Genomic DNA, 14,025 nt, shown 5'->3' with positions numbered 1-14,025 from the left:
GCTGAAAGTCAAAAGAGCTATGGCCTATTCTCTTTTCAGCTCAATTTTAGGGCGGTAGAGGTTGGCAGAGTTTAAGGTGGAGTAGATACTGAGCGATACGTACCGATACGTAACCTGGCAACGTGGGCGTTATTCCTTTTTGGAAAAAGTAAATGGAAACTTTACAAGGGTACAGAAGGTACCTGCTAGAATAGTTGGGGAATTAGGTAAGCAAATATGACATGGACAGCTTGCATTGACAACTTTCGAATATTCCGTTTCAACTAATATGCAACTCTCCAGGTGTCGACGACCAAACGATATCTTCCCTCCTTTACCTACCTTAACCTTCCTCCGCTCCTCTATTAACTTCATGTCTTGATTAATTTAATTAATTTCTTATCGTCTCCTAATAGTCCTTTCCGAGCCTAGGCACATGCAAGAAACGTGGAAACGTGTCTCTTGCGGGTAATCCTTGATGATGCTCCCCACGCCTGCCTGACATGGTTTCTATTCTCACTTGAGAGTATTGAACCTACTTAGGTGAATGCGCAACGCTTTTTTAGAACTTACTGCCTGCGCACATATCCCCTTAAAACGCGCCTTTCTTAGAGGAGATTCCACAGTAACCGTAGTTCACGATGGCGTCCGAAGTAGCTGGCGCAGCTACTACAGCTGGGGCCGAGCCAGCAACATTCACATTACAAATCATATCGCCATCTATCGGCATACCACAACCCTTCGTGGTCCAGGGACTACCACAGGATGCCACCGTCAAACAGTTAAAAGAGCGAATTCGAAATGTTGTTATCACAAGACCCCCCGACGAGGCTCAGCGCCTTATCCATCGAGGTCGCCTACTGGGTCGGGATGCTGAGACAATGATCGAAGTCTTTGGACAAGAAGCAGTATGTTTCCTTGGCGAATACATGGTACTCCACAAATTAAAGGACATTATCGTCTAACTACTTTTTTGTAAAATATAGCTTCGCTCTTCAGAACCCCAGTCGCTGCATCTAGTTCTACGAGATCTTTCCGATGGTCGAACAACGTCTACGCCGAACGCTCCTCATCAGACCACCTCAAACCAGCCGCCGACGACCGGAACTCATATCCCTCCCCAATTTCACCCGCACCAGAATCACCACGCAAGTCCTTTCCAAGCCCAACCACACGCCCGAATCGGATTGCTTAATTACCCTGGCTTTCACCTGGGTCCAACCGCCACCTTCCAGCCGGTTAACCCCCCTGCTCACCTTACGCCAGATCAATACAGCCAGTGGATGAGAAGTCTGGATGAGTACACGGCTCGTCTTAATCAGAATCGGCGACCGACTATGCAGGGCACGCAGGGCGCGCAGGGCATACCTCCTACTAACCTGAGGGGAACACCCGGGACTAATACGCCTGGAAGGACTGCTTCGCCGTTCCAGCCAGATGGCACCCGTACAACGGTTCGTGAAGGAGTCGGACCCAATGGTTTACAATGGCGCGTCACTTACAACGAGACTTTCGTAAATCCGCTACAGCGACCGGGAAGAACAGGATCGCCATTCCCAGCACCCGACACGAGCGTACTATCGCGCCCCAATCCTAATGGGAGTCAACTATCCAACAATGAAGTTCAAAGTATTTTCCGGTCCGCGGATGCCGGATCAGCTACTAGAGCTATGACCGATGCCATGCGTAGAAACGCTAGCAACTCTTCCTTGGCCAACCTTGCCGCTAGTCAGGCTCACCACCCCATCCCCCCTGGAGTTACAACACCACTGATTGCGTCTCGAGCGGGTAGTGGCACGGCTACTCCTGATCCACTTAGAGCAGCTGGACGAACGCGAAGTCCGCCAACAAACCAAGCACAAACACTGCCGTCTCAAGGTACACCAGAAGTATACATTCTGTCTTCCCCGACGGGACCGCGCGCTCTTTTATTCAACAACAGCGGAGAGGCATACTACAGCCCTCAGGTCCGAACCACATATCAACCTATGGGCCTACCAGTTGGCCAGAGACCACTTCCCATATTCCCCACTCATTATAATCACTTAAACCCTCAGTACATGATACCAACACCAACTATCCAGCCACCATTCCCCCAAGCTGGACGAGTTAACGCAACCAATCCTCAAGCAGGCCATAGTCCTCAGCCGCCCCAACCAGCCCAGGCACAGCACGGCTTACCTCAACCACCTCAGAACCAGCATCAGCACTTACCTCAGCCTCAAATAGGGCACGCCGTTGCCCGCGCGGATAATCCGCAGGTACAGGCGATTAGAATAGCACAACTCTGGCCTCACATATGGATGATTATTCGTTTAGGTCTCTTCATATGGTGGTTTACCTCGCCTACTTCTGGTTGGTCTCGTTGGATTACTGTCGTTTCTATCGCGATCACGCTCTTCCTTGTAAATATGGGACTCCTGAATCCCTTCGCCGACCAATTTTGGGTTCCTGTCCGCCGGCATCTGGAGAACTTGATACCTCTTGCTGATGGCCACCAGCGAGATGCACAGGCGCACGGTAGAGGCGGGAACGGCGACGCTGCAGCAAATGCTGGACAGCAAGGGGAACTCGATCCCGCGGATACTGCGGCTAGACTAGTGCAGCGGCGACGAGATGCCAACGCGAATTGGTTGATGGATCAGGTCAGGAGACTGGAGCGTGCCGGCATACTGTTCCTCGCTAGTATCGCACCAGGGGTAGCCGAGAGACACATCGCGCAGATGGAGGCGGAAGCGCGAGCTGAGCGAAGACGGCGTGAGGCAGAGGCAGAGGCAGCTGCTACCGAAGAGCGAGAAAGACAAGAACGTTCGGCAAATGCAGAGCAGAGTGCCGAGAGCAGCGAACCGGCTGCTAGCAACAACGAATCAGGGGGTCATGAGCAGGCAGCGGAGGGTGAGAGGGACAATGAACGGCCACCTGCTGCAGAGGAACCGCTGATCCGCGTGTAAACCTTCTATTACAATATCTGGTCGAAGAAAAGGGGTATGAACAGAAATGGACAGGGAAGACCCATTTTGAGTGCCCGGGCATCCTGTCAAGTGGCGGGACTGTCGACTCTTAAATCATCGAGCACCGATTTTCAACGATTAGTTTTTCCGGTCTGTTCCCATCACCTACGATAACCTAAGCCCCTGCGTTTCTACGCCCGTGAATTTACGAAAGAGATACTACCAACCAGAGCCACAGCCATACTGGCATAGCCATGAAGAAAAAACCCATTCATTCCTTGCTTGTATCAGATTAAAAAAACACACGACCGCCTCGTTGGAACTCGGGCGGTTTTCTTGTACACCATTGTTGGACGGAGTTTTTTTGCGTGTAAGGGAACGAATTTAAGTTAGTTACGGGGCAAAGGGGGGGTTGAGGGTCCGCGTGGCTAACGGGACGTGGAAAAGAGGCTATGAAACATCCGTGGGCATGAGCGATCGTGCTGAATAAAACACACCATTCTAAGGGCAAAGTTTACCTACTTATATTGCTAGAGTTCTTCTTGTGTGCCTTAAATATCTAACCCGGTATACCGATCTATGTTGTATTATGTAGAGTGGGGGTGTAAGATCAGTGTTCGAAAGATAAATTTTCATGGATGTGATGCTTCAATTTGTATTGTATACCTACCTATGTAATTCTTCAGGCAACTACCTAGCTCAAGCATCGAGACAAGTGTATACCGATAGAAACTCAAGTTACTTCACGACGAAAAAAAAAGGCGCAAACTTAAAGATGCAATTGTACTAATTCATAACACTACACTACCCCAAACACAGATACTGTTTCATTTCGTCGGTTCGAGCATGCTCATTTCTTCTCATCATCCCCCTTTCCATTCCACCGCATTTCGTCTTATGTACAGACCCCCGTTTAAGCTTTTAGGGTAAGATAGGTAGGGTAAAAGATTCAAAAATAACCCTTACTCGTCCATGACTGCGGCGAACTTATCCAACATGGTCTGCTGGATGCTCTCGTACTAATATTGAGTTAGTATTCACTACTCTCCTCAAGTGAGTGGAATAAAAAAGACCATACCTTCTTGCCAATGACCTCCTCCCCTTCGCTCGGTAGCTCGAACTTGAGCTGTCGGAGCTGGGCCTGGAGGTCGCTCGTGGCCTCGCGGACCTTGGCCCAGCTCTGGCCCTGGGCGATGGCCTTCTGCGCCTCGTCGTGGAAGCCGACCATGAGCTTCATCATCCACTCCGTCTTCCAGATCGGGCAGAACTGGTCGTAGTCCGAGTATCCGTTCTGCTGGAGGAAGTCCTCCTTCAGCAGCGTCGCCATGTCCAGCGTGATCTTGTCCGGGTCCGACAGCGCTGACTTTCCTACCAGCTGCACAACCTGGTCCAGCTCTTCCGAGTCGGATAGGAGCTGCTTGATGCGGTCGCGCAGCCGTGGGAACTCGGGGTAGTCTTTCTCGTACCATTTATCCAAGGTGTTGGTATACTTGCTATATGACACGGACGTGTTGATAGAAGGGAAATGCTTCCGCTGTGCCAGCCTCTTGTCGAGACCCCAGAACACTTGCACAATACCTAGCGTAGAGCTGGTGACGGGGTCTGAGAAGTCACCACCGGGGGGACTGACGGCACCGACGATACTGACACTGCCCTCACGCTCGGGTGAGCCAAGGCAGCTCGTCTTGCCTGCACGTTCGTAGAAACTGGCCAGCTTGGCACTGAGGTAGGCGGGGAAACCCTGATCAGCAGGCATTTCACCGAGACGGCCGGAAATTTCACGCAGAGCTTCGGCCCATCGAGATGAGGAATCAGCCATCATGGCCACGTCCATTCCCTGGTCACGGAAATATTCGGCTACGGTAATTCCAGTGTAGATTGAAGCCTCTCGAGCAGCGACAGGCATGTTAGAGGTATTGGCGATCAAAGTAGTTCGCTTCATGATGGGTTCCTTGCGGCCCTCGACATCAATGGACAGCTCGGGGAAATCCTTCAAGACTTCAGCCATCTCGTTTCCTCGCTCTCCACACTATAATCACAGAAGTCAGTATAATTTCCTTTAGAGAAGAATTTCTAGAGTTTTAAGCATGTCCCGGGAGCCACAACCCCTTAGTTAACTCAACTAGGAAGTTTTCACTCCCAAGATACCAACCAAAAGGAAAAAAAAAAGGCTCTCAGTAATACATACGCCCACGTAGACAATCACGTCGCTGTTTGAAAACTTGGAAACTGATTGCGAAATGACGGTTTTTCCACATCCGAAAGCACCAGGGATAGCCACCGTACCGCCCTGGACACTGGGGAAAAGAGCGTCGAGGACTCGCTGACCGACAATGAAGGGGTTGCTGGCAGAAAGCTTCTCGGTCGTCGGTCGTGGAACACGGACAGGCCAAGTCTGCATCATGCCGTACTCGGTCTTGTTGCCGTTGAACTCGACCTCGAGGATCTTCTCGTCGACGGTGTACTCGCCCTTTCCGGCGATTTTGGTGATAGTTCCCCTTGCTCGCGGAGGCAGCAGGATCTTGTGAACCTTGATGAACGAGTTCTCGAAGACGGTTCCCCACACGTCGCCGCCGGAGATGTGGTCGCCAACCTTGAGGGTAGGAGTGAACTCCCACTTCTTGGTTCGGTCGAGGGCGGGAGCCGCGATACCACGCGGGATGTAGATACTCTGGGACTGTTGGGAGATCTTCTCGAGAGGTCGCTGGATTCCATCGTAGATGTTGTGTAATAGACCGGGACCAAGCTCGACGGAGAGAGGTTTGCCGGTACGCTGAACGGGGTCGCCTACGGTTATACCAGCTATACTTTATTATTAGCTCTTATTTCCTTCTCTCCTTATTTAATGTTATGGGTATTGGAGAGACGACGCACCGGTCTCTTCGTAGACTTGAATGGTGGCTTGGTCACCGTTGATCCTAATGACTTCACCGACTAGGTTATCGTGGCCGACTCTTACAAGCTCGTACATGGCAACTCCAATCATGTCCTCGGCTACCACGACGGGTCTATTCCAAGCATTTATTAGTTTACCAGCTCGAAGCTACAGGGAGAGGTATTGCGACGTTTACGAACCCGGATACGGAGTAAATCTTGCCTATACAGATCATGCTTGATTAGCTCCAAATAGATGGCAAGCTATACGATAGCAGGGTTACCTACCGCTGTTGAGCCCATCTTTGTCGCCGTTCGTGGCTTTCGCTGACTATATTTACCAAACGCATTAGACACCAGAGTTGCAAGGCAGTGAGACAGAACCAAAACAAGCTGTTTCTTTTGTTCCAGGCTTTACGGAAAGATTGACGAATAGGCAGTGGATGAAGCTTACCGGAGCCATTTTGGGAGTTTGTTTGGGGGTTACGGGCGGCTCCTCAGCTATGGAAATTGTTGGGACAGGTAATGCAAGCACAGGTAAAGGTTCAGCTCTAGGTGAGGAGCTTGACGTCGAAGGTGAAGGAGTGGTTATTGCGGTGGTGGTTGTAGTTGTATTTGTGACGATTGTGGAGCTAGTCGCAGGTGTGGCTGTATCGTTAGTAGCTGGTAATAGTAACGGGCTGGGGGGTAGCGGTTGGCTAGAAGCTTCAGCTATCAACTCTGTGGCTTTAGCGGCCTTATCAGTGCTACCGTTGGTAAAGAAAGCGCTGCCAGTGCCAGGTGACGCAGATTGTGCAGGTGTACCCGGCCGGCTTGAACTTGGGCTCGAGTTAGGACTTTGGCCGTGGTTTCCCCGTCGGATTAGGTCCACTAGCGAAGGCCGGGCCCGCAGCGTCGGTCGCAACCCGAGCATGCAGCAATAACGTGTAGTTGAATAGCGTGAACTGTATCTCTATATGAAGCTATATTCGACTAGGTCGTCGAGGGCCAGGTCCGATATATTTCTAAGGAGTCGCTTTGCTGCTGAGAAAGTAATAAAGTAATCAATACGCATGTTGCATCCGGGAGATGATGTTGATTACGAGTCACCGGTACGAGAGATTACCAAAGCGTTCCAGGTATTAGGAACGGTACAAGTACAAGTACCAACCTCCCTTGAAATCCCCTCATTCCTGTAATAGCTCCGTTTCAGCATCCGCTTGGCCAGTTCTCTTATCGTGGTATTACACGGTTAGACTCAAATCGTCGACTCTGTTCAATGTACACTCCATTTCCCTTCCTGCTTTATTTCTTTTGAATTACGATGGATAAGATGGGCCAATGGGATACTGTTTCCACATTAACTACCGGCAGCTAGGAATATATTAGAATATATTGGCTACCAAGAATTGCATAGATGTAGGTGTGATTGGAGAGCAGCACTATAGCTGCTATGACGTATAGGTCAATATATAATATACCGATTGGCCTTTTCTACGGCCGCGGGGACAAATAGTGTCCTAAAGAGAATTAGGAGAGACTATTGGATAATGTCACCCATGAACAGGGAGCTCTGAACTCAGTTACATTTTAGCTCTGAACAGGAAAGCTTTATAGAGCTTTAGGATGAATACTACTAGCTTTGTAGTTACGTCTTCGTTTATGGTTACAATATGAAAATTTTGTAGTTAGATATACCCTTAACTCATCGACGCAAAGGACAATTTTTGAACACTAATTGGAGAAGGCCAGCATCTAGACTAAACAGCTAGATCATTTCACACCATGCATCTGCTATACCGAAAGAATTGCGAGGATATGTAAGTTCTTACGGAGTCAAGTATACAGAATCCCTCTCTCAGCTACTACCTCCTTAAAGTCTCTCAACGTATTCTCATCTACAGCTATACTCCCCAGCGTATCACGTATAACCGAACCCCCACACTCCTCCTCCTCTTCAAGTACTTTGCGGCCATTCTTCATCTCAGTAACGCTACCGATCCTCAACCCGGGAGGCACGCAATTCTCCTGCGCCCTCCCGGCCCTCAACTTGCATATCTCCGTGCTCCTGCACTCCCCATTGCAAATCCCCACCCCCCATCTCCGGGACCTCCTCCCGAAATACTCCTCGAACGCCGTCTCGTTCTTCTCGAGAGCCTCAGTTACGTTGTGCCAGAATGCAGGCGTTAGCTCCTGCTCGCTACTTAAGTCTGACCCCTTCCCTGCTAATGGTCCGTACGTCTCTTTCATCGAGTAGTATTTCGTCCATTTCGGCCCGGAGGACGGGAATTCGGGATCGCTCATGTTAGCGATATACGTCGTAGCATCGAGGACGGCGAAAGTGACCGGGTCTACATCGTACACACGAAAGGCCGGGTGCCCTGACATCGGCGTCATCGACGGCGCGATGTACGATGTGACGAGTGCGTTCATGTGTGATCTATCACCGTAATCTGCATATGAGAGCTGGAATTCGTCATAGTGAGTGTGGCCTGTTTCTTCCGTCAGTTTAATTCCCCATAGCTCCCCCTTTCCTAAGTCAAGTACCAAGACTCGTTCAGAAATTCCAGAAAAGGGGGGACGGTGCAGAAAGGGCAACTCACCGAAGAACATAGCCGCAATAACACCCTCATACCTTCTAACAATCTGATCAAAATAATTCGACGCATCCCGAAATGCATCCCTATTCCCCATCGGCATGTGTCCCACAACATACGCCCTCTCGCCCGCCCTCTCCGCCGCATCCAGCTCACGTACAAGCCACTCAAGCTGCGCGCTCGGATCCTTCTCCATCGGGTCCTCGTACATGCGGTAGTTCTGGTCGTAATACAAATTCGTATTCACCGAAATAACCCTTAGCCCGCCCACGCCCACGCCCGCCCCGTCGTCTTCCACACGGCTAGGATGCCGAACGGAGTACGCCCCGAAGTCTCTCGTCGTGTCCGCACCCCGGGGCCCGATCCACTTCGTCCAGACTTCCGCCAGCAACTCGTAGACCCAGCTCGTGCCGTCGCTAACTTCATCCTCGGCGCTGCTCTCTGTAGGCGGAAACGCGTTTGCGGGTGAAACTTCGTGGTTCCCGGCCGTCGCGTATACATGCAGTCCGGCGTTCGCCATACGGGCATAGGTGTCATGTATGACGCGCGAGTTGTACGCTCGCGAGGTACGCCAGATGGCGTGGTCGACGATGTCTCCGGTGAAGATGGCAAAGGCCGCGTCTGGCGCGATGGCGTTGATCGCCGCGTACATGCTCTCCTCCAGGCTAATGGGGGCGTCGCATGCGTGCTCGCCGTGCGGGCTGGCCTGTTTATGACCTGGAAAGTCGTCGAGGGCATTTTCTCTAGGAAATGTTAGGTATGAAAATCTTTCGAGGTGGGATTATATCTAGAGTAAATATTAAATAGGAAATTTTCGTGAGATGAGATTATAGATAAAAAGGGAGGGCTGAACGCAATATAGACTGACATTGCCTCAACCCCTTTAACGCAAGGTACATACACGCAAATCCAAACTCAGGGGTCACCTCACCTGCAACAAATCGGCTTCGAGCAATTCGCCTCAGCGCCGACGACATACAGCGGGTCGACATGAATATCCGAGAAATGCACCACTTGCAGCGGTTTCAGGCTGCTAGGCGGCGGTCGCCTAGTCTTCGGCTTCGGCGACGGGAACGAGATGTCATGAGGTTCAATCTCGGGGTACGGACACAGTCCCATGAGCGCGATACAAGCTAAGCGCGACGTCTTGGATCCTATCTTCATCCCGCGCAGAGCGTGCGCGATGACAGGCCCTTCTAGGGCCACAGCGCCCTCGCATACATCGTCGTCTTCGATCTGAGCAATATTAGCCTCCTAGGGGTAACAAGGAAGCCTTGGTGAAAAGGGGGGAGTCCATACGCCGGCCCGTTTACAGAGCTCCGTTGTGACATCCACAAAGAACCCATCGCCTCTTAACGCCGCAAGCTTGAGTTGAAGCAGGACCGTCTGTTTAAAAGTCAGTATATATTGCAAATATAAAAACACACCCCAATTACGGGCTCTTACTTCGCACACCGCGCACGACACCGGACTCTGCGCGTCTTCCCTAACGCTGGCGATTACACCATTTAGATCTAGCTCGTCCGGTATATTTCCTCTCATATCAGGACGTAGCAACACCTTCTGAGACCCACCTTCGGGATCAAGGAACCCAGCACCACTACCACCACCACCACCACTCCCCCCTCGGACGGCTAACGCCGCGATCGTAATGAGCGAGGGTATCCGCATCTTTGAACGTCTCGGGCCTATTCTACCCAAGCTTGCAGTAGTTAGCTTACGAAAAAGTCGTTTCAGACGTGTGATTCCCGATTTCGTTCGAATATGGTCGATAGCCATAAAAGGTTCACATCACATCAAGCCGTTACACATACAAAAGGTAAAGATTACCAATTTACAAAAAGCAATCGAAGCGTAATTCCGAGATCCGTAGATAGCCGCATAGGTGATAGGTACCTAGTTAAACAGCCACCAAATATGTGACTTATCTCCGTATTCCTTTGTCTAAATTCTATTGCGTACTCGAACCTGGCACAGTCCAATCGGAGTTGGAGCTAGCGGACACATCAGACGGGTAGCGGATCTGAAGCGAAGCAGGCCCCGCCGGTCACCGGATCTCTGTGTTAGTCTAGTGTATAATATAGTATAGTAATAACGTAGTCAGACACCTGGTCAGAATAAGTTCATGCGGCGGCGTGGGTATGACATCAATGATGACAATGACGAAATCCAGGTTTCTTATCCCATCGCCATGGAATATGCAGGGTCCACTAGCATTAGAATATCTGCGCTGTAACATGTTCTAACCCGGTAAATCATGAAAAGCAGGGCGTCTGAGTTAGAGTTGAGTTTCTACCCGGTTAATCTTATGTCCCCTTCCAAGAGAGTATCGCCAGATATCAGCCGCACAGTTAACGGCCAAGGAGCTCATTAGCTTCACATCGGCAACTTCTCAGCCGATGTAAATTACCAACAACATCGCAGAAAAGGCGTATTCAACAGAGAATGTCTCAAAACACCTCCGATACAATTAGATGCAACGCCTATCTTTTCATGCAATCCAATTAGACCCGCCATCTGTCCCGTGATTCCAGGTGGCCTACAATTTATCTCTGCTCGTTTTTTCCCTTGCCTCATACGTAGTAGCGCAACCTTTGATGTACTTGCCCGACCTTATTATGCTCCTTCTGTTATCCGCCATCCAAGAACGCCGAGGGGAATCCAGATAGTGTGACACAAAAAAAAGAGGTGGGAATATTTCAAAGCCAAATTGTCAACTGAGACCTCGCGATGCTTGCCAATGCCAACCGCTTATTCTAATATGCCGTGATATTTTTGTGCGAGTGAGGAAAAGCATCATGTCGTCCCGTCGTAATTTCGTACTCGTAGACTGCTTGCATCCAACTCCGCCCCTTGGTATCATGGTGTGCCAATATCCTACACAGTTTTATCCTTATTAAAGCCTTCATTGCTCCTTAGACAGCAAAGGCTTTAATACCTCGAGTGCCTTCATAGACTGTTCGCATGATAAAATAACAGCGCCAGCCTGTGCTGTCGAGAGGTATGAGAGCTCGCTGCTGACGCCTGTATCGTCCATTCCCATTTCTTGGATGAGCTTTCCCGCGACTCCAGAAACGATACCGGTGGCCTCAAGAGGGAGGTTCACGAGATCGAGGAAAATTGGCACAAGATCGCCTTCCGTGTCGCCCACGAGAGAGTCGCCAAAAACACCGAGATATTCTCTATCCAATAATAACGACGGAGGGTCCTCTTGAGCTAGGGTAATCGAAAGAAACCGAGGTTGCTTGGCCAATACAGAGATAAGGCTGGTATATAATTTCGTATCGACATTATCGAGCCAACTCCTCCGATGCCCATTGCCGCTCATGTGCCGATTCAAAGATGGTCGTCGACTGTAATCCACCATCTGCGAAGGATCCCTTCCGGAACATTGTACTAAGCGGAGATAAGGACTTATATACGGGACGACGTTTCGTTTCTTTAATAATTCAAAAGTCCGCACTTGCAGTTCTGCTACGTTAGATGGTGGTGGCGTTGATGGAGGATCGCTGCTCTGACTCCTGCCACGAACATGAGACATCGCGCTAGGCGATACGTAGGCCGACTCATCCTGGTCAAACTCGAAATTTCGGGCGAGGAGCACCTGAACAACAGTTTGCCGATCCTTACTGGGTACCAGGATGAAGTCCGAGTAGTAGGTCGTTATAAAAAAGATAGGTACACCTGCTAGCGCGAGAGGGCAAGTCAAGTCCATAACTCGACTTCCCGCATCCATTCCAGCACTTATCACCGAGAGGATTAGATAAGTGTCCTTCGAGATCGTAACCGTCTTCGAGAGGTTTGGGGGAAGACGCTTAATGACCGGCTCGAAGACATTTTTGGCCCAATTACTGTGACACACTACTGAACATTCGACAGGCGTTATGCTTATGTTGAGAAACCCATGTTTATTGTCAATGCTAAGGCCTTCAGCATCAGGTGCGAGAGAATCATCCCCGCCTTGGGGTAGAAGGACCTGTAGTATAGGCTGAAGAAAGTTCGGGTATAATTGTAAGGGGATGTGTATCAGGCGGAACGTCCCATCCTAGAGTGATATGAGTCAGTACAGTAACTAAACTTTCGCGACTCGTTTGTCGCCTGCGTTGGCGAGGTTGTACCAGAATATGAGCGGACAGTCTTGCTTGGTTTGCGTTACACATGGATCTACCTTTCGTAACTCGACCTCAAAGATAATTGCAACGACGATGGTCACTTTTATGCGGCGGAGAAGGGCTTGGAGTAATAAAATTGAAGTTCGAAGTAAGGGAAGCTTACGAGAAATGATATCTGAGCATTCATTATGAGAATGTGAGTGTGTCGTATCTGTGACGCCGTAGATCACGACTTGATGGCCAGAGCTTTCGACCCCGAAGATCGGGGACGCAGGACCCTTAAAACGCACGGACGGAGTAACGGAGACCCGGGCAGAGCTGTGATTGGCGAAATCGCCTCTCTTCTTGACTGGAGTTCCGGGTTTCTCTCGGCTTAGGCCCCAACAAAGAACTTTATGGTATAATAGGACGAGAACAGACGATGGAGGCGAAGAAAGGAAGAGGGGGGAAATATAAATAAAGAAACAATGTAAAATAGATAGACTTCAACCCTAAGGTGGAGGCAAAGATAAAGAGAAGAAAAAAAGGGCTTGTTTCGAGAGATAGGCGCCGCGATAGGGCTACTAGTCCTGGAGACACACTGTGACACTAGCACTAGATCTCGTAGTGGACTAGCTCTGAGCTGTCTTGTTGGTTGACAGACGGATAGAAGCCCTCGAGAGGGCCTCTTTTTAACGCTTCAACTTCAGTTCGGTCGTCTGGATAGTCTAGATAGCGTGACATGGCACCATTGGCGAACCCTTGGATGCCAGAATCCCACAGGGATCGACGCCCGTCGCGGCCTCCGGAACCAGGGGCGTATGGGGGAACGCGACTATGGATATTGCGCCGTAGTCGCTTTGGCTATCGCCGCGGATGCAAGGTAGATGCAGCTGCAAACAACCCGAGGTAGATCTCCGTAGGTAAGGGGTCTTTCTGAGATGCGACCCTCGACGACTGGTTGTCATGTAGCAGACCGACGTCGACCGGTGAGGTGAATGGCGAAAAGGGGGCACCAAACCTTATTTATGTGTTTTGTTGGATGGCATACTGCGTAGTAGTCTCCTACACTACGACTTAGCTTCGCGAACCTGGCTGGATGTTCCTGGGCACGAACTAACATCCTACATAGTATATGCGCGTATGCACGCCATCCTGCCCTCCATTTGCCCTAAAAGGGAAAGCCGCTAGCTGCAGAGGGGTGCAGAGGGGTGCAGAAGGGGGCCGAGCGACATCTAGGTAATGCAGCCACTCTCGACATATCATCTACATACTGCGCCATACCGCATCAGCTTCTCGGGCGCGTGGTCGACGTCTTGGGGGTAACAAGCTAGGTGAATTTGGGAGAGTCTTGCAGGACCACTCTTTATAAGGGTGCAACTTTGCAACGCTGGCCAGCGTGGGGGGTTCTTTGGAGCTTGGAGCTTGGAGCTTGGCTCTTGGATTACCGGGAGATGTATTCTTGCCTGGATTACCTGCAAGGAGTTCTCGACCCTGCTGCATGATGATGTCTGTCCTTGTAGAGGGGCCTTCGCCTCGTCTCCCGTTCACCCA

The 14,025-nt window shown here is 50.5% G+C and overlaps 4 protein-coding genes across 4 annotated transcripts; 1 reads left to right on the top strand and 3 right to left on the bottom strand.

The window, feature by feature from the left end:
• Positions 1 to 473: 473 nt before the first annotated feature.
• On the top strand, positions 474 to 3,247 carry F4807DRAFT_246726 (uncharacterized protein). The gene is made up of 2 exons (XM_047994348.1): positions 474 to 887; positions 966 to 3,247. Exons 1-2 carry the CDS (start codon positions 621 to 623, stop codon positions 2,928 to 2,930), a joined length of 2,232 nt encoding a protein of 743 aa, XP_047850438.1. The 5' UTR covers positions 474 to 620; the 3' UTR covers positions 2,931 to 3,247.
• Positions 3,248 to 3,892: 645 nt separating this feature from the next.
• Positions 3,893 to 6,717, bottom strand: F4807DRAFT_464148 (V-type ATPase; the record flags this gene model as incomplete). Its single annotated transcript, XM_048002081.1, has 7 exons — positions 3,893 to 3,949; positions 4,009 to 4,959; positions 5,119 to 5,732; positions 5,805 to 5,938; positions 6,006 to 6,027; positions 6,093 to 6,135; positions 6,259 to 6,717. 7 exons carry the CDS (start codon positions 6,715 to 6,717, stop codon positions 3,893 to 3,895), a joined length of 2,280 nt encoding a protein of 759 aa, XP_047850437.1.
• Positions 6,718 to 7,619: 902 nt separating this feature from the next.
• Positions 7,620 to 10,051, bottom strand: F4807DRAFT_464147 (sphingomyelin phosphodiesterase; the record flags this gene model as incomplete). The annotated part of the gene is made up of 5 exons (XM_048002080.1): positions 7,620 to 8,275; positions 8,387 to 9,123; positions 9,360 to 9,616; positions 9,680 to 9,766; positions 9,827 to 10,051. 5 exons carry the CDS (start codon positions 10,049 to 10,051, stop codon positions 7,620 to 7,622), a joined length of 1,962 nt encoding a protein of 653 aa, XP_047850436.1.
• Positions 10,052 to 11,285: 1,234 nt separating this feature from the next.
• On the bottom strand, positions 11,286 to 13,974 carry F4807DRAFT_464146 (uncharacterized protein; the record flags this gene model as incomplete). The annotated part of the gene is made up of 2 exons (XM_048002079.1): positions 11,286 to 12,425; positions 13,756 to 13,974. 2 exons carry the CDS (start codon positions 13,972 to 13,974, stop codon positions 11,286 to 11,288), a joined length of 1,359 nt encoding a protein of 452 aa, XP_047850435.1.
• Between the last annotated feature and the right edge of the window lie 51 nt (positions 13,975 to 14,025).

The sequence above is a fragment of the Annulohypoxylon truncatum genome (genome assembly GCF_022578515.1).
Source record: "Annulohypoxylon truncatum strain CBS 140777 unplaced genomic scaffold F4807scaffold_38, whole genome shotgun sequence".
Taxonomy (NCBI): Eukaryota; Fungi; Ascomycota; class Sordariomycetes; order Xylariales; family Hypoxylaceae; genus Annulohypoxylon; species Annulohypoxylon truncatum.
The sequence above is the reverse complement of the archived record's forward strand: the minus strand, read 5'-3'. Positions and strand labels throughout refer to the sequence as shown.

Excerpts from the sequence above, each read along its gene's own strand:
- F4807DRAFT_246726 (XM_047994348.1), top strand. The coding sequence starts at position 621 with ATGGCGTCCGAAGTAGCTGGCGCAGCTACTACAGCTGGGGCCGAGCCA. Across the intron at positions 888-965 it reads AAGTCTTTGGACAAGAAGCA|CTTCGCTCTTCAGAACCCCA; the intron begins GTATGTTTCCTT and ends TGTAAAATATAG.